The following is a 24145-nucleotide window of genomic DNA, read 5'->3' on the forward strand; positions in this document are numbered from 1 at the left end:
CAGAGGTGGACAGAATCACCCAGGGCCTCTCCCTTCCACAAGTCTCCAGCCCAGTTCTTGTGGTGCAGACCTGCCAGCAGGTGGGTTAAGACAGTGGGTCTGATGTTTAAGCCCTGCCTGAGCTCCTGCCCCCAACTGCCTGGGTTTGTGAGGGTGCAGACTTAGAAATTTCCAGGACCAGCAGCTCCCGGGTGTCCTTTTCTTCTGTGCACCTGGAGCCCTGGCCAGGCCAGTCTGGGAATGAGGAGCAGCTTAACTCTGCATAGGAGGGACAGGTCTGAGCTGAGCGCTAGCAGGACACAAGGGCAGGGCCGGAAAAGCGACTTTTGCCAGAAACGCAGAACATTCTAGGGACTAGCTCTGGGTAATGTGAGCTAACCGGGGCTCCTCTTTCCGGAAGTGAACCCCACCCCGGGACCTACCCTGGGTGAGCCCACTCTCTGGGCAGCAGTTACGGGTGGGGGTGTTCTATTTCTCCCCCTCCCACTGTCTCTCCCCTCTAGGCCCACCCTGGGGTGGTTTAATAAAAGACACAAAACAGAAAGAAGGCAGGTTTAGAAAATAAAGTTTGTTGGGATCTTAAACATTTTGGATAAAACAAAAAATATGAACACACATTCAGCTCGTGGTGATATGAGGAGTAATCTCATCTTATTTAGTTCCTGTGACATAACATACATCTGCTCGGTTTATCTGTGCCGCCCCCGGGGTGGGTGTGTCGGGGGGGGGTCTCCAGGAGGGCGCAGGGCTTTTCCGGAAAGGCCGCCCCGGAAACCCGAGGCGTGAGGTCAAGGCCGATATGCGTTGCTCCGACTTTAGAATTAGGCGTGTGACTATCGGATAATTTCGTTAACGTCGAGCAGGAACGCGGCCTGTGGCCCGTGCTGTGTGCGCGCGCGTGCGCGGAGGTTCCGCGGAGCGGGGCTAGAAGCAAGCGAGTGGGCACGCAGGTGTTTGGCCTCAGCGATTAGTAAATACGGATTCTGCGGCAGAGGCAAGATCCTGTTTCGGTGTCAAGTCAGAGGGCCAGAGGAGGAGTAGGAGGAGAATAATCTGTTGACAGTGTGAAAAAAATTTGGCATGCATGGGAATTTAAAAAAGACAAAGCAAAAGAGGAGGTGTGGATGAAGTGTTTTCCTAGTTGTGATCACAGTGCCTCGACAGCGGGGTGGAGGGTCGCCGGGGGGTGGAGTGGGGCGGGGCGCTCACACAGTTCTGTCCGTCCCTGAGTGCTTCCTGACCACCTTGCCTCCGTTCACCTGGTCCACCGCCAGCGTCTCCACCTCGGGCGGGGCCTGCGCCGGGGCCACGTGGTGGATGCGGTGCGCCACGCCCACGTGCGCCTTGTGCGGCTTCTCGCGCGCCGGGCTGGGCTGCTCGCCGGCGCTGCGGTCCGAGGCGATGGGGGGGATGACGAGGGGCCGCTCCTTGATCAGGTGGACCTCGGCCGACTCCCTGGCCAGCAGGAATGGGGTGGGGTCCGGCATGGCGTCCACCGGCTCCCGCAGCAGCAGTTTCCGGCTCTCGGCCCCAAATCTGTAGACCTCCTCGAACTCCGGGTGCAGCGGGGCCGAGAGGCTCTTCTTCATGCGGCGCCGGGGTGTCTCGGGCAGCCTGTCCTTGGGCGGCGCCGGCTTGTAGCTGGCCAGCGCGGGGCTGCCGGCCGGGCTGCCGTCCGAGGTGCCGCCCGAGCTCAGGAGCTTCCTCTTGGTGGCGTGCAGCTGAGAGGTCAGGTAGGCGATGGTGCCGGCGCGCTGCTCCAGCTCGCTGGTCAGCACGCCTAGCTTGTGGCTCTTGACCTTCAGCTCCTCCAGGTACTTGCGCTCGCGTTCCTTGATGGTGTTCTCCAGCACGGTGATCATCGCGTTCTTCTGCTCCAGCTCCTTTAGCAACTCCGTGTTCTCGTCCTCCTTCAGTTTCAGCTGCGCCTCCAGGTCTTCACATCTTTTCTTGAGTTCACTGCTTCTGGAAGCTCCGTCCCCTGGATGGACAAGCCGAGGGGGCAGAGTGAGAACCCAAGGGCAGGGAGGCTAGATGCTGGGGGTTGGGGGGATGGGGGCAGGGAGACCTTTCCTGCAAGGATCAGGGGTCTAGGCCGGCCTCGCCTCCCCATGGGAGAGGGGTACGCCTGTCCAAGATGGGTGTGGTACCCACAGGCCACAAGGAAGGCGGGACCCCACCCCTCATGCCCCTTCAGCGTCCTCTCCTCCCAGGAAAGGGCAGGTGATCAGGAGGTCTTTGAGGCCCCGTCCAGTTCAGTTCAGTTCTGTGGCTTAGTGCATGAAACGATGTCTCCAAATTTAAAAAAACGCTGATGTTAAAATGGGCAGCTTCAGAGTATTGGTTGGTTATGGTTTAATCACTGAACCCTATCCAACTCTTTTTGCAACCCTGTGGACTGTAGCCCGCCTGGCTCCTCTGTCCATGGGGCTTCCCAGGCAAGAATACTGGAGTGGGTTGCCATTTCCTCCTCCAGGGGACCTTGCCGACCCAGGGATCCTTGCTGAGCCACCTGGGACGCCTTAAACCTTTCCAAAGGCATAGGATTACACTGTTAGCAGAGCCATCTGTCTGCTCCATTCAAAGCACGTTTTGGAAAGACATAGACATTCTCCATGTCTAAGGCACAAAAGCTCTCAAGTTGCAGGGAAGACCCAATACCAGGCTGCCACCTTTCCCCTGCCTCAGGTCCCCTCTCTGCATCTCTCAGAGCCTGAACCGTAACCCCTGGGGGAAGGCCTGTTTAGAAAAAGCCATCTTGACTCCACTGTGGTTTCTGCACTTTTAAAATCATCATCCTGTTCTCTGGTGCAGCTGTTTGGGACAGGCCATAGCGGCCCTGGCTTCTGTCCCCTCTGCCCCAGCTGCCAGCGGGCTGGTAGCTTTGCGGGTCCCTGAGGATTCTGGCTTTGGGGGAGCATTGCTGGGACAAGTCTAGAGAGAGGCATTCAGGGCTGTTCTGGAGGCCACCCAGTAATGTGGCCCCTCGTTCAACCAGTCTGTAGAGAGCACACGTGCTGTGCCAGGCCCTGTGCTAACTCGCTGGACACAGACGGAACACTGCTCCATCCTTTCTTTCTGGTTTATGTCACATCTTGTTCTTGGTTACAGAAAGAATGCATACTCATTGTAAGAAACCAGAGAACCCAGAAAAGCAGAGGGGTGAAATGAAAGTCAATCAGTCATGCCCAACTCTTTGTGACCCCACGGACTGCAGCCTGCCAGGCTCTTCTGTCCATGGAATTCTCCAGGCAAGGATACTGGAGTGGGTTGCCATTTCCTTTGCCAGGGGATCTTCCTGACCCAGGGATCGAACCCTGGTCTCCTGCACTGCAGGAAGATTCTTTACTGACTGAGCTACCAGGGAAGCCCACAGAGAATGGGCATTCTAAATGAAGTGTTGGTCGCTTCGGTTGTGTCTGACTCTGCAATTCCATGGACTGTAGCCCGCCAGGCTCCTCTGTCCATGGAATTCTCCAGATAAGAATACTGGTGTGGATAGCCATTCCCTTCTCCAGGGGATCCTCCCAACCTAGGGATTGAACTTGGGTCTCCTGCATGGCAGGTGGATTCTTTACGGTCTGAGCCACCAGGGAAGTCCATTCTAAATACATGTGTCAATCAAAAAAAAAATAAGAGCACACACCCCTTCTGCCCAACTGACAGCCCCTCGTCACACCTAGGGAGTCCAGACTGCCCTCCCCCTCCTCTAGGAGAGCTCTGATCACACATGCAACTCTTCACAGCAAATGTGTTTTCTTCTACATGTGTCATTAGTGAAAACAGGTGGCACCAACATCTGCCACAATAGGAAACAACAGTGAAATCAAATCTGGGGAAGGGAGTTCTTACCTGTTTGATCCGAACTCTTGACTGTCAGCTCGTATGTTAAATCTAAAAGGGAGATCATGTACAACCATTGTGAATGATTACTGTGTATTCAAAACCTTCATCTGCTCTGAAAATGCAGAACTGACTCCCACGATCAGCCTGAGGGTCCTGCCCAGACAGGGCAGGGATTGCCAGCATTAGAGGCAAAGTGACAACAGAAACCATCAGTGGCCACTGGCCTTACTAGGGTTCAGAGGGGACCCTTCTTTCCCCTAATATGTACCCAACATCCACAATTACCAAGCAGCTTGCTCTGTGTATTACACTTTGATCCTTGGTTCCAAGATGTATTGTATTAATAAACTCTAACCATTGCACTTGGATCCTTCCAAGTCCTCAGTAAGCTGAGAACTGGCTTTCCAGCTTTATGCTTGGTGCATGTGGCCTCAGCAAAGAGGATGAGGTAAGGCATTCAGAGGGACTCCAGCGATGACAGGGTTAACCACCCAGAGGAGGGAAGTGAAACCCCCTTCTCACTCCCCTGGCGCAGCTCTGGAGGCAACCAGTGTGAAATTGTCTTGATGACAGGTTCTGCTTTGCTCGGCAGCCCTGGAGGACAGGCCTGGGACTGCCCACCCGCCCCCCCCCGCCCTGCCCCGGTCCCTGAAGGTTGCTGGGTGCCCCCACCCCCATACCTGTGCAATGTTGCTGCAGCCGCCTGATCTCCGCGTGCAGTCCCTTGAGCGTGCTGGCGTGCTCCCGCTGAAGGAACAAGAGGTTCTTCTGTGCGCTGTGTAACTGGTTCTCCAGGTTTGTGGCTGCCATGCTGACATGCAGGTGACCTGTGGGGGACACAGGGTTTGGTGGTAGGAGGGTTGCGGGGTGACAGGCAGGAAAAGGACACTGCCTGCCACCTGTCCCCCCACCCCCTGCCCTGTGGTTTTGTGGGGTGGAGGGCAGTGTGAGGCCCAGCTCTGGATGCACAAGGTTCCCTGATTCCAAACCCTGGCCTCGCCACGGGCTACCCGGCTGCGACCGACTGAGGCCAGACTCACTCCTGAAAGACGTCCTTGAGCAGGTGAAGCACTGGCTGCCTCCTTCCAGGAAAACCAGCAGCTGAGGAAGTGAAGTCTAGAGCTGCCAGGCCAGGAGTAGGAGGGAGATGAAGGGGCATTTCAGAGGGAAGCCCCCCAGGACGTCACAGACTTGAGAGCCAGCCCCCAACCAGACCCTTCTCTTTTCTTCTGATTTCCTGAGAATGATCCCATGGGGCCACAAGGAGGAGTCTGGAGTCCAGACTCAGACCCTGCCCTACTCCCCGCCCCTCAGCTTCCAGCCTCCATCATCAGCTGCTCACTCAGGGCTCAGACTCTTGGCCTAACTGTAACTCGAGAAATGCGGTGAAGTCAGCCGGCCGTTCTGGAAAGGCTACCAGAGTAATTCAAGACACCTTTGCACAGTACTGGAAAATGCTATGGATGAAATGTGGATTATCTGTCTATAAATTATTCCTGTGAATACAGAGCCTCACGGTGCTTTTTCCCTAGTCTGCTGGGCCAGCAAGCACCCCCCAGAGGAAACACCACCTCTCACGGGGCTTCCGGTGGCTGGGTGTGTGGTAGGGCAGCAGCGTGGCTCAAGGGGCCGCTCCAGAGGTGACAGCGCAATGGTCACACCAAGCTCAGTCTGTTATCTCTTTTTTTTATTTTTTTAACTTTACAATATTGTATTGGTTTTGCCATACATCAAAATGAATCCGCCACAGGTATACATGTGTTCCCCATCCTGAACCCCCCTCCCTCCTCCCTCCCCATACCATCCCTCTGGGTCCTCCCAGTGCACCAGCCCCAAGCATCCAGTATCGTGCATCGAACCTGGACTGGCGACTCGTTTCATATACATGTTTCAATACCATTCTTAAGTCCCGTGGTGAAATCTACACCCCAACTCTTGAGCTAAGAATGGGGTGTATTTAGAACCCCAGGACATGTGTTTTTCTTCACAAGAGAAAGCTCCTTCAAAGGAAAATGAAGATGTGCAGGGAAGGAGGGAGAGTGCGCCAGACAGAGCCTGGGAGGAGGATGCTCACCCGCACATCCTAGAAAGACACGCCTAGCAGGGGAGAAGCTGGCGAGACACAGCAGTGACTAAGAGGAAACTGAGGGGCTTCCCCGGTGGCCCAGTGGTAAAGTACCCGCCTGCCAACGCAGGAGACGCGGGTTCAAACTCTAGGTCGGGAAGATCCCCTGGAGAAGGAAATGGCAACCCACTCCAGGAATCTTGCCTGGAGAATCCCGCAGACAGAGGAGCCTGGCGGGCTACAGTCCACGGGGTCGCAAAGAGTCGGATGCGACTGAGCGCACAGGCAGACACACAAGAGGAAACGGAACACGCAGCTTTGGGTGGGAGTGTTCACCGCGCCTTAGTACAGGAAGCGATCTGGGAAAGTGCTGCCTGGAGCCTTAGAATTTGTCTTCCCTCTGACTTAGCAATTCCACCTCTAGGAATCCACCAGAGGGAGGTAATAGCCTCCGTGTGAGGGAGATGGAGCTGTGAGGACATTCGTTGCACTGCCTTCTACGGTCAGAACTGAGTCAGGAAGCAAACTCAAAACCCAGTAAGAAGGAACGGCTTGAATAAATGGGAGAGTCATCTCTATGGAAGGAGGATCGGATCTCCCCAGAGGCCTGGAACTCTACCTAAGGTCTGGCCGCAGGCCATGCCACAGTTGAGTTTCCATCCACCAGAGCTGCCCTCGGAGGAGCCGAGAGCAGCCTGCCTGTGGGAGCAAGGAAGGTTTCTGCCACCCCCGGAATTGTCTCCCTGCTGCAGCCACAAGCTTCTTGTACGTGACTGCCGGGCCAGATACTAGTTCTAACTGTAGCCCCATGGTGCCTGAGATCCTGACGGCATGGTCAGGATGTGGCCTTGGGAGGAGTATACTGACCTAATAAGGCGCCAGCTCCGAGCAAGGCAAGTCCAGGGTGTGAGCCATGAAGGGTATGTGGCAATTCCACGGGAGACGTGTTTCTCTTTAAAAGGATAGACCTGGAACTTGCCTGCTGGTCCACTGGTTAAGACACTGAGCTTCCAAAGGAAGAGGTGCAGGTTTGATCCCTAGTCGGGGAACTAAGATCCCACATGCAGCGCAGCCAGAAATAATTTAAAAGGACAGACCTAAATCTGTGCTAATGTGGCTAATGGAAAAAGCAGAGCCTGTGTTTTAGGGGTTTGCCATTGATGAAAAAGAACCATTTACATTCCATCCAGAACTTGGTGGGTCCAGGCGGGTAAAGAACAGACCGGGTGTCCAGAGCTCCCTCGCTGTCCATCTTCTCTGCCACCTGGAGCAGCCACCGCTGTGTCTTGGTGACCCTACTTCGAAAACAGTTCTCGAAACCACTGGTTTTTCTCCGTCTTACGCCTAAGCCACATCACCCTCACCTGGATCGCTGTAGAACCCTCCCTCTGTCCCCTCTCACCTCCTCGATTCTGTCCCCACAGAGGAGCAGAGTGATGTTAACAGGACCTGCCATGGCTCTGAGTGGGGTGGGTTCACGAAGCCCCGGGACCAGCCCTGTGGTCTCCACGCCCAGTGGCTCAGTGAGCCTCTAGGGCCTTGGCCTCTGCACCCTGGGGGCCTGTCTTGGGTTCCTCTGCCCAAAAGGCTCCTCTCGTGTCCTCTCTTCAGCCCACCGTTCCCTGTGAGCTGAGGTCTGCATGTCTTTACTTCTTGACTCAAGTTCACTTCCGCCCTGGCCCCAGGCTGGGCGTGGTCACGCCTCCCGCCCTTCACCGCCAGCCCACAACTAGCCAACTACCTCCTGCCTCCATGCACAGACTGCAGGTTGGGTCACCGCTGGATCCCAAGCCCTTGCTCGGAGCGTGGCACCCAAGAGGCCAGCTGTCAGCACTTGCTAAACCAGCGGGCCCCAGCGCCAGGCTGTTGAGCGTGGGTGTGGCACCAGGGGAGCTCAAGGCCTTTGGGGCTAAAGAGCCTTTGTTTCCACCAACTTCTGACTTAATTTTGCACCTCTCAAGGCATGCCTTGTGCAAAGAAAGCACGATATACTAAAATTGCAAAATGGTTTTGTCCAGCGCTGATGGTACAAATGAGGTGCCCAGAAATAAATACGCGCTTCTATGACGTACCGTCAGGAGCAGGGAGGGGAGTGGAAATGTGGCCTCCACAGGCACCCCTTTTCCACATCACAGCATGGGGTTCAGTTTTACTTGTGGGGACGTTGCCAGTGGTCCAGCGGTTAAGAATCTGTTTTCCAATGCAGGGGACTCGGGTTCAATCCCCAGCTTCCCTGGTAGCTCAAGTGGTAAAGGATCTGCCTGCAATGCAGGAGACCTGGGTTTGATCCCTGGACCAGGAAGATCTTCTGGAGGCAGGTATGGCTACCCACTCCAGTATTCTTGCCTGAAGAATCTCAAGGACAGAGGAGCCTGCTGGGCTACAGTCCATGGGGTAGCAAAAGAGTCAGACACGACTGAAGTGACTGAGCATGCATGCATGGGTTCAATCCCCGGTTGGGGAACTAAGAATCCCACGTGCCACGGGGCAACTAAACCCATGCCGCAACTAGAGCAGCCCCCGAGCCACAGTGAAGATCTGTGTGCCACGTCTAAGACCCGGGGTGGTCAAACAAATAAATATTAAAACATGTTTTACTTGTAACAAATTTAATGATTTAAATAAGCATTCGCATTCTAGCTGCCTTCATGAGTCAGTGACTTGAACTGCACTAAATCTGTTATTCATTAATTCATCACCATAACTACAGAAATAAAAGTGTGCCCTCGAAGCTTCCCATTCACGCAGGCAGGCAGTCTGGAGACGAAGGAACACAAGACATACAGGGGAGTGTGAGTGTATGATGGGCAGAGCCGGCTCTGTTTGGAGCTCGGACAGTTGGAGGACAAGGGTTTTTCAGCCCTGTGATACTCCATCTGGATGCTGGTGTCTCCTCCTCCACAATCTACACTGACTTACAAGGCCCAGAAGAGGAGATACCATCTGGGCAGGGCAGCCTCTGGTTGGTGGATGTCCACGAGAGAGACAAGTCTCATCTCCAAATGGGATCCAGATTACTGTCAATACATTATTTTCTCATCAGCACAAAGAAGTAAACAGTATCACTGACTTCCGGAGAATAGAGAGTCGCTGCTGTTTTAAAGAAGGTGATGGTTTGGGACTGCCCTGGTGGTCCAGTGGCTCAGACTCCGTGCTCTCAGTGCAGAGGGTCTGGGTTCCATCCCTGGTCAGGGAACTAGATCCTACACGCTGCAACTAAGAATTCACGTGGCACAACTAAACATCTGACGTGATGCAACTGAGACCTGGCATAGCCAAATAAATAATGTAAAATAAATATTTTAAAAGAGAAAAGGTAATGGTTTAATGTCATCTCCTTGGCTACTGATGACACGGAATCACCGCAACGACTTAATCCTTCCAAGAAGCTGACATGAATGAAGCTACAGAAGCATCCTGTTTAGATCAAGGAGACGCAGCTGAGATGCAGACAGTCTGGAGGAAGGGAGGGAATCAGTCCTGGGAGGCTGTATTCAGCATCTCTGAGGCGCTATGGGATTCAGAGACATGAAGGAGCATTCGTGACCCCTCCCTGGAAGGGTCAGCGAGACGGATGAAGGGAAAACGCAGGCGTCTGTTGCAGATGAATAATGCATCCGGCTTGAGCAAAGGCACTCAGGCCCCCTCAGCTGTGTCAGCCAGTAATGGCGGGTGACATCCATAAAGTGTGGCTGGCAAAACACTGCACTTTTCAGGTCAAAAGGGCACACACTACATGTTGTGGGCTCTTTGTACTGCAGCTTTTTGTCTCGAGGCAATCCCGTTTCTTCTCTGTTACCAGGAGCCATCGGCGATTTTACAGTTATTTGCTTGGTCAAAGGCAGCGTGGCCTGGACACGGGCCCTCTTCTCCCCTGGGAGATGCGGTCCTCGCTGCAGAGGACTAGGTTTCGGCCAGGGTAGCAGTCAGAGGGCAAGCCCGCCCTCTGCCCGCATCTTCCCCAGGGAACCCTGGCAGAAGCAGATGCCTTGGGCATCTCCAAGTGGGCCCACCTGTGGAACCGGTTACCTTAATTGGTTTGGAGGTTAGGCCACATCCATGTTTTTTTCCCCCTTTGGCAAATTCACTAAGATTTAAATTTCTGTGAATTTACTGTTTGCTCTACATGTTCAGAAACTTAACACTCGAAAAGGACTGACTTCTATAAAGGTGGGCACCTGGCTGCGACAGCTTCCCAGAGTGGGGAGGGACACTAACATCATCTCCTGGTGACGACATGCTCTCCGTGACTGTTCTCAGAGAGACGTAAGGACCCCGACCTTGCTGGGTCTGCTGTGTCTCGGCCTGAGGACAAATGGCCCGTCAGTAGTTCACGTCCAGTTTTCAACCGAACTCACGACTAATGTCCCTTCCCCCCTTTCAGGGCTTTACTGTATAAATGATGACATTAGGGTCTTATTTATGGAACTGTCTCCGCTCACACGAGCACAGAGTGCTTTCCCATCACTTATGTCACTTCACAAACACCCCTCTGGGGAAAAACAGGAACCTCCTACCTACGCACAAGCGAACGGGTAGTTCAAGAAATGCCGCATCCGAGCCTTGCTCCTCGCCCTCGGGTCCTGTGCGTGGATCTCAGATTCATTCAGGGATTCAGATGCTTTCCACAAAGCACGTGTCTTGTAGTGCTCTGTGGCCGAGGGGGAAAGGAGCACCGTCTGTTGCAGAAGCGTCTTGGCTGGAAGGGATGCAGTGCCCACCACCTCCCCCACCCCGGCAGACCACCAGGATGGGCCTGGAGCTCCACTGCTGACGCAGGCAGGATTCACCACTGCCTACACGCAGGTGAGTCAACGACCAAGAAGGCTGTGCTGTCCATCCAACACAGCAGAAACAACTCACCAACAATTCTGCTTTTTTTTTTTTTTTGACCACACCACTCGATCCCTACCAGGGATCAAACCCCATGCCCCCTGCATTGGTAGTGAGGGGTCTTAACCACTGCCCCACTGGGGAAGTCCTGAGTCTTGCTCTTAATACCAGCCAGGATTTCCAGGAAATGGGCGAGGGTGTTCTGGGCCTAGCCAGCCTTTCTTTGGAAAGCAGCCAGGCAGCACAGGAAGAGATGACGAGGTACTGTCACATGATGCGTGCGTCCTGATCCTTGGCCGGTGCCCAGTCCAGGAGCCGGGGCCACATTCCCTGTCTCCCTGTCCAAGGCCAGGCTCACAGGAGCCCTCTGGGGGCTGAGTCAGTACGGAGCCTGTTCTGGGGCCAAAAGCAGTGCCTCAGCTCGGCCACCAGCAGCCAGAGACGGCCCTGGGACTCCAGTGGCGGAGGCACTCGAGCCAGATTCATCTTTTCCCCTTTTAAACAGGTACCTTGCTTTTGCTTTGACGGCTCTCCTAGGCACACTCAGATCTTGCCTACGTTCTCCTCTCGAGGCATAGCCCTGATCGTGTCATATCCCTCTGATGTTCTTGGAGTCCAGCTCCATGTTCCCAGAGGCCCTGCCTGCCAGCTGCCTCCCCTCAGCCTCCCCCCGCACGCCTACGCTGCTGGCCCCTCACCCTCGGCATCTGCCCCGCTCCCCACCCCAGCACGGGGCCTCTGCACACCGGTCCTGCAATCTACACTGCTCCTGGCAAACCACCGCCCACCCACTCTTCCTCCACGTCTGCACTCCTTCCCGCATTACATACAAGCTTCAGATACTTTTCTATGGCTTTCCGAGGGTGCCGAGTGGGGAATCTCAACAAGAATTACAGGGCATTAATAAAAAAGCACTGCCACAGTGCTGATTCGAACATGACCTCATCCCGTAATTTCTTCACATGCCAGAAGCAATATTTTCAAGTATCCCTGGACCACACTTCTTAGACTAAAAGAAATGAAGTATCTTTGTTAGGGAAGGGTCTCACCATTTAAAAATGGGACATTTCTTTGTTCCTGGGTGATCCAAAGTAGACCTATCTTTTTTGCTCGACACAAAGCTTGTGGAAATAGGGTAATAATTTTAGAATCTGAAAAAAAATATAGCACACCCAGTACTCACGTGGTGCTGTGAATTAGTTATAACAAGCTATTTTAGATTCTAGTCATGAATAAATTATAACCCATTCACATCTGGTTCTCAGGCCATGAACCACCAGAAAGACAGGAGTCTGGCTGCCTCTGCAGGTGCTCGGCAGGGCCTGAGACCCAGCAGGAGGTGCCTGGCTCTGTCCAGACCCTCGGCGTCCAAGCCTTTTGTGCATAAAGACCTCTGCGGCTTTTCTTGTGGGAACTCTCTGTGCGGCTCTGGTGTCCTTTAGCTGAAGCACTGTCATGGTGAATATGAAGACTGGCCAGAGGACAAAGGTGGCGAGTGGCGTGATGAAGTGTAAGAGGAGAAGAGATGGTTTCCAGCCTTGAGGTGGTGCCCTAAGTAGATTCATACACTCAGGAAAGGCTGAGGGTGGAAGAGACCTTCAAAACCAACTATTCTGTATTTCCACACCTCTGTATTTCAAGGTCAAGAACCTGCGGCCCAACAAAGATTTGCTTAGCACAGTAGGATTTAAAAAAAGGGCAGAAAGGCAAAAGTCTTGAGGTGCTTGAGTGTTTAGGGGTTAAATCTAACCCTATTTTGTCACTGAAACTATCGTAATATCTAACTTAAGGAGCCAGTCCCAGTGCTGGAATGTTGCTGGTAGTCCAGTGGCTAAGAGTCCAAGCTCCCAATGCAGGGGGCTCGGGTTCAATCCCTAGTCAGGGAACTAGATCCCACATGCCACAACTAAAGATCTGGCATGCCTCAACAAAGACTGAAGACATGGCAAAGCCAAATAAACAAATACATAAAAAGGGTTAAGTGCTCAATGCAATCACTTATGGTGTCTGGCACGTATTAAGTCCTCCGTAAACATCAGCTATATTATTTTACGTAAATGTTGGTCAATGTACAAATATTGTTTACTTGGTCCCACACTAGGGTATGATGTTTCCTGAACATCATCTGAGTTTGAAAATGAGCTAGCAAAGGATTCGAATTCCTTCCAAAGAGGAAAACATAAAAGCAGACGGGGCATTTTCTGATGGCCTTTTCCATTTTCATTGGAGAGAAGCCATTCAGGGAAGTGAACAGAGACAGGCAGGCAGAGCCAGGCACCCTAAGGGACAGTAGAACCTACTTCCTACTTTGAATCAATCTATAAGACTCTACAAGAAGCTACAAGAAGGCCGAAGGCTAATTAGGCCATCAGCTCTCAATCCAGGATACCTGCTTGTAGGAAGGGAAACTTACCGTCTCTGAGAAGTGAATCCTGACGTTATTCTGCATTCACAACCATCCTGGATAAAGACACTGTTGTGAGTTGCATGACCCCGTCATTTCTACTTGCACATATTATTTAAGAAATTCAACTGATAAGTTGTTTGAGAGTCCTCAAGAGTTGGGGCACCAAGAAAAAGGACGGCATTTCAAGGAGACGAAAGCATTCAGCAGCCACTCCAAAAATATTCTGATAAAAGGAATGGACACCATGAAAAAGTAGAAGCAAAAAGGACACTGAAAATAAAAGGTGCAACTGTTTTTAAAGTGACAAAAAATCTTATTAATCATTCTTAAGGAATTGGGATATTTTTAAAAACTAATACAACACGTGAGTCGAGAGCTTAGCACACCAATCAGAACCTTGGGTTCCAATTCAGACTCAGCCACGTTCTAACTGTAGTCTCTGTCTGCCCCTACTGTGTCCTCCCATGACACAGGGAACAATACCAGTACTTACAAGACACAGTGACTGGGGGATGTCTCAGATAAAGCACTTAACCTATGTCTGGTCTACGGTGATAAAGTGGTACCTGCACTAAATTTGCACTCATCCACATGAGTGGAAACTGGGTGGAGATATTTTGTGAGGCCTGTTCTCTGTCTGGGTGGATAGTGCATATCATCTTTTAATAGCTGGTCTGTAAGCTTCCCAGGTGGCACACTGATAATCCACCTGCCAATGCAGCAGACACAAGAGATGTGGGTTCGATCCCTGAGTCAGGGAGATCCTCTAGAGTAGGAAACTGCAACCTGCTCCAGTTTCTTCTTGCCTGGAAAATCCCATGAACAGAGGAACCTGGAGGGCTATAGTCCGTGGGGTTGCAAAGAGTCGGATGTGACTGAGCACATAAAACTTCTTTAATGATGAAAATATATTACTTTATAGTCAGAGAAAAATATAAAGCAGTTTCTCTTAAAAAAACATAACCACTAACTATCCACTAGCAAAGTGGTATCATATGTTTTAATTATGCTGTTTCAGGGTAGTCTTGGGTTGCTTTACCAGAATGGAGAAAAATTGATGGGAAGGCAGTTTTTATAAAAGCAACAATTTAGTGTCCCTGAGACATGCAGAAAATGATTGTGACGAGCCCTTGAGTACCTCCCCACCCCCATGTGTTATACCTTCCTGTAATTCTCTGACATTATCCATCATGAAATGTAAGGCCCATCAATAGTTCTTTAGTCACTGACAGCCATTTCCTCCTTGAAAGAATGCACAGCCTAACATGAAAGCTGTGATAGATGTGATTAGAGGGATCCGCAATTAGGTGGGGAAATACGATACGTGGTCGTCTGGGAAGTCTGCAGTCACTGGAGGCCTACACGATGGATTTATGAACCATGATTCTCTGCAGTCTGATTAGCTCATAGTTTAAGGGGGGGCGGATTGGGCTTCTATGTACAAAATCATATGTCAAATGTCTGTACACTGGTAGGGGCTCGGCGCTTCCGTGTGCAAATGTCTCAGGAAGAAAACAGGTCTGTGTTTCGGGTTGTCTAAAAGGCCCTCCGAGTGGGCAGCGCAGGCCGGGTAAAGACAAGCATGTGCAGTCCCATGGTCTGAAGCCATCTGGTACCTTCCAGGAGTGCCTGGAGCCTCCTGGAAAACTGGGTGACTTCACCCGCTCCGGCAGACCCCACCCCAGGAGGCAGGGGCACCAGCACCCCGTCCTCCCCCGACCCCGGCCAGGAGGGGCTGCCCCCGGGGCATCACATCAGCACAGTTACCTCAGTGCTGCTTGTTTCAGGGAAGGTGCGTCTAAGGAAGGAGGTGGCCAAGGCTGGTGGGGCTGTGATGGCGCCACCTGGCCCTTCCTGTCCTCCTCCTGCTCTTTCTGGGCAGCCTCCAGCTGACTTCCCCCGAGGATGACCCAAATAGCTTCATTTCAGAAGCTAGCGCAGAAAACATTTGCAACTAAATAGAGATGCCATTCGTGAGCTTCTGACAAGCTTGTGGTTGAGGCAACGATCTAGGGACATGTAAAACCTCACGGCTCACCACACACCTAGTTCTACCTAGTGATATTTGCCTTTAAAAGGAAAGGAAAATTAGCAGGTCATATCTGATAAGTGGTTCCATTTCTACATCTGACTGTGATTACTGCAGATTTTAATTGTCTGCGGGTTGATAACTCTAAGCTATGGTGACCCAAATGCCAAACTGTCTTTTCACACTAATGAAATAGGAGATACTTCTTAAATGTTACTGCTTGATGATCACTATCCTAAACTGTATTTCTGAGGCTGAGATGTGCTCAAGCGAACACTTGCTTTAAAAAAAACTCTGTGTGTGGTTTGCCAAACAGATGAACCATTTCAATGGATTTAGCTGATAGGGTTTTTCTTTTATCTATCTTACGGGCCTGACTAATAAGAGTATAGGTTTTAAGAAAAGAAAGGCATCATTAATCAAAGCTCTGCACACTTTAATTTAGCCATACTTTTATTACTTACAATAAAGTAAACTAGTCAATTGTTTCAGTCGTGCTAATAGAACATATTTAGCCAAACTCTCACTGGGCATCTAAGAAGATGACCACTGATATATAAAAGCACAAGCCTTTATCCTTGTGCATATCCTGAGATATGCAGATAAAACCACTCCAGTGGCAGAAAGCTCAGCAGTGGCCACAGGACTGGAAAAGGTCAGTTTTCATTCCAATCCCAAAGAAAGCCAATGCCAAAGAATGCTCAAACTACCACACAATTGCACTCATCTCACACGCTAGTAAAATAATGCTCAAAGTTCTCCAAGCCAGGCTTCAACAATATGTGAACCGGGAACTTCCAGATGTTCAAGCTGGTTTTAGAAAAGGCAGAGGAACCAGAGATCAAATTGCCAACATCTGCTGGATCATAGAAAAAACAAGAGAGTTCCAGAAAAACATCTACTTCTGCTTTATTGACTATGCCAAAGCCTTTGACTGTGTGGATCACAATAAACTGTGGAAAATTCTGAAAGAGATGGGAATACCAGACCACCTGACCTGCCTCTTGAGAAATCTGTATGCAGGTCAGGAAGCAACAGTTAGAACTGGACATGGAACAACAGACTGGTTCCAAATAGGAAAAGGAGTACATCAAAGCTGTATATTGTCACCCTGCTTATTTAACTTGTATGCAGAGTACATCATGAGAAACACTGAGCTGGAGGAAGCACAAGCTGGAATCAAGATTGCCGGGAGAAATATCAATAACCTCAGATATGCAGATGACACCACCCTTATGGCAGAAAGTGAATAAGAACTGAAGAGCCTCTTGATGAAAGTGAAAGAGAAGAGTGAAAAAGTTGGCTTAAAACTCAACATTCAGAAAACTAAGATCGTGGCATCTGGTCCCATCACTTCATGGCAAATAGATGGGGAAACAGTGGTAACAGTGGCTGACTTTATTTTGTGGGGCACCAAAATCACTGCAGATGGTGACTGCAGCCATGAAATTAAAAGACGCTTACTCCTTGGAAGGAAAGTTATGACCAACCTAGACAGCATATTAAAAAGAAAAGACATTACTTTGCCAACAAAGGTCCGTCTAGTCAAGGCTATGGTTTTTCCAGTGGTCATGCATGGATGTGAGAGTTGGACTATAAAGAAAGCTGAGCACCGAAGAATTGATGCTTCTGAACTGTGGTGTTGGAGAAGACTCTTGAGGGTCCCTTGGACTGCAAGGAGATCCAACCAGTCCATCCTAAAGGAGATCAGTCATGGGTGTTCATTGGAAGGACAGATGCTGAAGCTGAAATGCCAATACTTTAGCCACCTGAAGCGAAGAGCTGACTCATTGGAAAAGACCCTGATGCTGGGAAAGATTGAAGGCAGGAGGAGAAGGGGACAACAGAGGATGAGATGGTTGGATGGCATCACTGACTCAATAGACATGAGTTTGGGTAAACTCCGGAGTTGGTGATGGACAGGGAGGCCTGGCGTGCTGCGGTCCATGGGGTCACAAAGAGTCGGACACGACTGAGCAACTGAACTGACCTGACGAGGGTGAAAAAAGAGAATGAAAAAGTTGGCTTAAAACTCAACATTCAGAAAACTAAGGTCATGGCATCCAGTACCATCACTTCCTGGCAAATAGATGGGGAAAAAGTGGAAAGAGTGACAGATTTTATTTTCTTGGGCTCCAAAATCACTGTGGACAGTGACTACAGCCATGAAATTAAAAGATGCTTGTTCCTTGGAAGAAAATTATGACAAACCTAGACAGCATATTAAAAAGTAGAGACATCACACTTTGCCAACAAAGGTCTGTCTAGTCAAAGCTATGCTTTTTCCAGTAGTCATGTATGGATGTGAGAGTTGGACCATAAAGAAGACAGAGCGCTGAAGAATTGATGCTTTTGAAATGTGGTGCTGGAGAAGACTCTTGAGGGTCCCTTGGAAACTCTCAAAGAGATCAAGCCAGTCAATCCTAAAGGAAATCAACCCTTAATATTCACTGGAAGGACTGTTGCTGAGGTTGAAGCTCTAACACTCTGGCCACCTGATGTGAAGTGCTGACTCACTGGCAAATACCCTGATGCTGGGAAAGATTGAGGGAAACCGGAAAAAGGGATGAGAGAGGGTGAGATGGTTGGATGGACATGAGTTTGAGCAAACTCAGGGAGACGGTGAAGGACAGGGAAGCCTGTTGTGCTACAGTCCATGGGATCGCCAAGTGTCAGATACGACTTAGCAACTCAACAACAGTCCTTGTGCTATTCTAGAAAGCTCTGCCCTCTCCCAGTCCTGTCGTCCTTTGTTTTTCGGTCATGTCCAACTCTCTGAAACCCCATGGACTGTAGCTCGCCAGGCTCCACTGTCCTCTGTGTCATCTTGGACAGCATTATAATTGAGCTAGGCAATCATGCAAATCAAGTCACCTCCCAGCTTGCCCTTCTACAAAATGGGCCTATGTGGGTTATTTCCAACAAGTTTAAAGGATAGTAGAGATCTTTGAAATCATTGAAACAGTCCAATAGTCAAGTCAGTGACTAAAGGCATCAGGGCCAACCATTCAGTTTCAGTAATTACATATCCTCTGGTGATCACTAATAAAGTATTTTTATGGGGCTTTTTCCTTAAACACACTTTTTTGAGTTTTTCTTTTTTTTTAAATTATTTTTTATTGGAGTATACTTGCTTTACAATGTTGTGTTAATTTCTACCACATGTGTGCAAAGTCGCTTCAGACTCTTTTTGACCCTATATACCATAGCCCACCAGGCACCGCTATCCATGGGATTCTTGAGGTAAGAATACTGGGGTAGGTTGCTGTGCTCCTCCTCCAGAGGAACACCTAACCAAGGTGTCAAACCCACGTCTCTTACGCGTCGCCTGCATTGGCAGGCGGGTTCTTTACCACTGGTGCCACCCGGGAAGCCCAGTTTCTCCCGTACAGCAAAATAAATCAGCCATACATTTACATATATCCTCTGCCTTTTGGACTTTCTTTGCATTCAGGTGAGTTCAAATAGTTTTAAAAGAAGATAAACTTATTATTCTTAAAAAAAAAAAAAGGCATTTACCTAGCTCTTCATTCCCTAGAACCTTTCTGACTGGTGCAGCATGTCCACCTAAGGTTGCTTGACCTCTTGATTGTCTATCTACTGAGCTGACAGGTCTGACAATAGATCATCCACGTCTTCAGAAGTGTCCTTTCTGTGAGCTTCCTGTGCTGTGTAGAATAAACGAGGCACGTTTACTGATGACATTTAGGGCATCTCCCATGAAGTTCTTTCTACTCACAATGATTCTTCATTGTGTCACGGATCAGGAGAATTCTTAGAATTCTATATTCCAGTTCTTTAGTAGGTTGCTCACTGAGTTCCAGGGAGAGAAGAAAAACTCCACACAAAACACTGATCTATTAAGAAGGTCTGGCATTTAAAACAAACAGGCAACGCTGAGATCCGGATGAAGCTGACGCGTGTGAGAACAAGGCAAGGGAGGCAGGTACTATGCAGGTGATTTAAGGTTTGTCTTTGGGACAGAATTTGGCTCATTTTAGATAAATAAGCCATCAGTATGAGCCATTATCCCAGTAGAAATAAATAAAAACAAAGAAAGGTACAATAAGAGAAAGGGCCACTGTATTTCACAGATTATCTGTCAGCTGTGGGAGGGGAGAAGAAGGAATTGGGGAAAGAAAACAATCACTGCATTTTATATTCATTTGGATTTTCCAGAGAAGGAGATGCAATTCAGTATATTCTCATTCTTCCTGTCCTTGACCTTGACACTATTTTCTTGTGTCCCTTTTTCTATTTGTACAACGACCTTTGTTTTGTTTTCCTCTCATATTTGACCTCATTCTTCCTCCGTGGGGTTAATAATAATCCTCCATTCATGGCACTCTTTCAGGGCTCACTTTACCAATGCTGCTGCTACTGCTAAGTCGCTTCAGTTGTGTCTGACTCTGTGCGACCCCATGGACTGCAGCCTACCAGGCTTCTCCATCCATGGGATTCTCCAGGCAAGAACACTGGAGTGGGTTGCCATTTCCTTCTCCAATAGATCACTTTACCAATAGATACTTTCAATAATAAGCATAAGATGTAGCCACATGTTTGTGTTTTTAAAAATACTGTTTTGGCTGTGCTAGCCAGGTCTTAGTTGTTGCACGTGGGATCTTCCATCTTAATGTTGCAGCATTAGGACTCTTGGTTGCGACCTGTGGGAACTCCTTCCCTGACTAGGGACTGAAACTTGGCTCCCTGCATTAGGAGCATGGAGTCTTCATCACTGGACCGCCAGTGAAGTCCCTGTATCCACATTCTTGGAACTTGGCAATTCTGGTTTAGAGTGCCCAGATTTTCCATTTGAAGTCCAAAATTCTTGGGTGTTTCAGCTTCTTCTGGTTGGACCAAAATATGGTGGAGTCTATTGGTCATTTGGGAGCTGGTGGGATTTGTTTTTCCTCCAATTTTTTTGGTAACTGATGGTCGCCCTGGATCATGTGGGGCACTTCTTTTGCTGGTTGTGGGAGGGTGTGAAGCAGCTCCTGTCTCGGTGAAAACAGATGCCCAGAGATGCTCTTCTGGCTTTCCTCTGCTTTTCTGGGGGGCGACCACTGCAGAGTGAAGCGGGCTTGCCGACAGTGATGCTGTTGGCGACAGTCTGTCCCGTCTCCCGCAGCTCTGGCCTCTGGGTTGGTCTGAGGCACTCGGGGCAAGAAAATACTCAAAGGCATTTTTTAATCGTGTAAAGCTGAACGTCATTCACAAAAATAGTCATTATGGCTACTATTTACTGTTTATGTGTCAGGCTCATAGATAACCACATAATTCTTCTTGAAAAATATTTATCTGGCTGTGTCAGGTCTTAGTTGCAGCACACAGGATCTTCAATTTTTGTTGCAGTATGTGGGATCTTAGTTCCTTGAGCAGGGATCAAAACCGGGCCCCTCTGCATTGGGAGCATGACATCTTAGCCACTGGACCACCACGAAAGTCCCTCTTTTTCTTTTTAAGGAAGGGGAAACTATGCTAACACTTTTAAAATCAGGAAAGATCTAACCCTTAGCTTAGAATTTCATTGAGCTGAACCGTAAAGCACTCAGGGATAAGATTTTACCAAGATGTAAAATCCTGTTGGCGGTGGTCTGCAGAGGGGAGCTGTACTTGAGGATGAGCTACAGTGATGTGGCAGGTAGGGATGAACCCCCGGGCTCTGGATCCAGGGGTTGGCGGCCCCGGTTTGAATCTTGGCCCTGCCACCTGTTAAGTCTGGGCCTTTGGACGAGTTATGTATAAACTCCCTATGCCTCACTTTCCTTATCTGCAAGATGGGAAAAACAGTACCTACTTTAGTCAGGTGGTTGTGAAGATTACATGAGTTAATCTAAAGAGCCGCTACCCGAGAGAACTTCCTGCAGTGGTAGAAATCCTCTCTTCTCTGCTGCCCAACAACGTGGCCACCAGCCACGTGAGCCCCTGGCACACAGGTAACTGATATATCTGAGAAAAGGAAAAGTTTGTTTTATTTGATTTGAATTAATTCAAATTTAAGTTGCCCTATGTGGCTAGGGAGGGCTTCCCTGGTGGCTTAGTGGTAAAGAACCCACCTGCACATGCAGGAGATGCATGTTTGATCCCTGGGTTGGGAAGATCCCCTGGAGGAAGAAATGGCAACCTACTCCTGTTTTCTTGCTTGGGAATCCCCATGGACAGAGGAGCTTGGTGGGCTACAGTCAGTCCATGGGGTCACAAAGACTCAGACACGAGTTAGCAACTAAACAACAACATGAGTTGGGACAACCATACTAGGCTTTACAGATTTAAAGCATTTACAACTGTGCCTGGAACTATGTGCTGTCTGCCATTACTACCCTGACATGGAGCACCATCCACGCATGTTCCCCCGGCTCCTGGATAACGCCACTGCGGAGTCTGCCATGGCCTGCTGTCACTCTGCACTGCAAGAACACTTTAACAATTTTTAATACAATTTTTTTAAGTTGGCAGGTTGTATTCTCATTTTTATTCAGTTCAAGAAAATTTCTTTTTTTGGTTGCCCAGCATGCAGGATCTAAGTTCCCTGACCAGGGATTGAACCTACACCCCCTGAAGTGGAAGCGTGGAGTCTTAACCTCTGGACTGACAGGGAAGTCCCAACTATCTTATTTTGTCATTATCATCATCCCATCCCATCTTGAGTCTTTATAGCACTTAACACTATCTAAAACTAGGTCACTTATTGATCTTTCTTACAGGACTAGAATACAAGCTCCATGAGAACAGGGCTTTCTCTCTGTCCTCTGTTATAATACTAGCATTTAGAGCATGGAATGCCTCCCTCTAGTAATCTGAGCTGGCCCTTCAATAAGAAAGGGTTCTCCCTAGTTGAGAATTAGTGGTAATTTCAATCTCTGGTCTGACTCCCCTCCACCCCCTGCCACATTGCTGCTGCTAAGTCGCTTCAATCGTGTCCGATTCTGTGTGACCCCACAGACGGCAGTCCACCAGGCTCCACTGTCCCTGGGATTCTCCAGGCAAGAATACTGGAATGGGTTGCCATTTCGTTCTCCAATGCATGAAAGTGAAAAATAAGTCGCTCAGTCGGGTCTGACTCTTCATGACCCCATGGACTGCAGCCTACCAAGCTCCTCTGTCCATGGGATTTTCCAGGCAAAAGTACTGGAGTGGGGTGCCATTGCCTTCTCCGCCCCACCACATTAGGTAGTGAATATTGTATTAGCGACATGAGACAACTTGGAAATATCAATATTACCTTGTTGGGCATGGTGATAAGGCAGAGGAGGAGGCAGTGCTAGTTCATGCAGGCCTCTGGGAAGTTTACAAATAAAAATGCCTGAAAACTCTCAAGCCACGTACAAAGGAAATATAGTTTAATTTCAGTGGGAGGGGAAGGGAGGCTTGTTGAGGATGCTCTGCAGAGCCTGTGACATACAGGATCCCACTGGGCACAGCTTACTAACACCTGGACAGTTAGTTCTCTTAGGGGCCGACTGTGTGTGTTCGCCAGCACTGACACGGGCACAGTGCCAAACGCGAAAGGTGGCTCTACCCGTGGGAACTGAGCTGGCTTCATACTTTCTCACCTCTCCAGTGGAGACAGAAACTCAGGAATTCAGGAAATGCTCATGCCAAGTTTTGATGATGGTTTTTCTGGTCCATGATGGAATGAGAGAAAAAGGAGAACGCGGTGACTTTTCCATAAGGCTAAGTTTATTTGGTTCAGAGGGTGAGTCTTTATTTTCATTTTATAAATTCCTAATTGAAAAATACACTGTTCCATGAATTCTGCAGGCCTAGAAACCATTTGAATCACCAAGAGGTTTATGGTGATGGCCAGGAGCTTAACATCATTATCAGCTTTTTTTTAAAAAATAATTCAGTATTATGGAAGTTCACTTTATTTAATTGGCTGCCTTGGGTCTTAGTTGCAGCACGTGGGATGTTCGCTGCATCAGGTGGGGCTTTTTGTTGCTGCACACGGACTCACCAGTAGTAGCTCATGAGCTTAGTTGCTACAAGGCATGTGGTATTAGCTCCCCAACCAGGGATCGAAGCCGCATCCCCTGCATTGCAAGGCAGATTCTTAACCACTGGACCACCAGAGAAGTCCTCTCAATTTTGTCTTCTAATTTTTATTTTGAAGTTTAGGAGGCCCATTACAACAGGTTGAGCAACCATGCTTCCTTTTATATATGCATTGAGGTTAAAGGTCAAGCCAGCATCTGTTCTAAAGTGCTCACTGTGTACTCATCCTGTGCCTACAGCTTACTGGGGATGTGAGGCTCAGCCGCCAGAGTACAAAGAAAACAAAGTATAATTCAATCCTTGTGAGGATGCCCAGTCAGGGACCAGGGGAAGGGTAACCCAGCACAGTACCTGGAGCTCTTTCTCATTTACCTGCCTGTCTACCGTCTGAGGATCTGTGAATCCCAGACAGGTGGGGGCCACATCCCAGTCATTTTAGTGTTCCTGGTACCTTACAAATCACTGGGCACGTGGAGCTGCCTGAGAAACCTCGGGTGGCTAAGGCTGCAGTGACCTAGGTGGTCTCAAGAGGCCGGGACTGAAGCTGACCCTCAAGGACGGGCGGGGTTTACACAGGAGGAGGTGACAATGAAGTTTTGAGAGTCACAGAGAGACCACTATACTGTCCCACATGGGAAAAGCATTCCGGCGAGTGGTGAAAAATAAAGTCAGGTAGAAAAGTGAGGGCTGGATTTGAGCTGCTTATTAAAAGTCGCTCAGAAAAGCTGAGCTGGAAGAGAGAGGAAATGGGCGGAAAGTTGAGTTTTTACCCATTAGAGCCAAAGTGCTACCAGAGGGAATTGAATCTGGCGGGGATGATGCAGTGGGGAAGGGAGGGGCCAGGAAGGGCAGCAGCCACACAGCCTGAGGCGCCAGGGACTCAGGGTGAACAAGGCAGAACCACCTCGTACCAAGGGCTCACATGCCAGGCACTGAGCTACCCTGAGTGTTACATTCTGAGGATTAGAGA

At 49.6% G+C, this 24145-nt stretch overlaps 1 protein-coding gene across 4 annotated transcripts in view; it reads right to left on the reverse strand.

Annotated features, from left to right (window-relative positions):
- Positions 1 to 548: 548 nt before the first annotated feature.
- The window catches only part of CCDC92 (coiled-coil domain containing 92), a 36427-nt gene continuing 12830 nt past the window's right edge, over positions 549 to 24145 (reverse strand). For 3 of the 4 annotated variants that reach the window (XM_025267786.3, XM_025267785.3, XM_006056317.4), the window contains exons 2-4: positions 4527 to 4673; positions 3853 to 3894; positions 549 to 1981 (exon numbers count right to left, since the gene is read on the reverse strand). In XM_025267786.3, the coding sequence (XP_025123571.1) occupies positions 1206 to 1981; positions 3853 to 3894; positions 4527 to 4656 (948 nt within the window). In that variant the 5' untranslated portion in view covers positions 4657 to 4673 and the 3' untranslated portion in view covers positions 549 to 1205. Of the gene's footprint in view, positions 1982 to 3852; positions 3895 to 4526; positions 4674 to 13157; positions 13205 to 24145 lie in introns of all 4 variants that reach the window. The other variant, XM_044930281.2, reaches the window with a different exon arrangement.

The sequence above is a fragment of the Bubalus bubalis genome, chromosome 17 (genome assembly GCF_019923935.1).
Source record: "Bubalus bubalis isolate 160015118507 breed Murrah chromosome 17, NDDB_SH_1, whole genome shotgun sequence".
Lineage (NCBI taxonomy): Eukaryota > Metazoa > Chordata > Mammalia > Artiodactyla > Bovidae > Bubalus > Bubalus bubalis.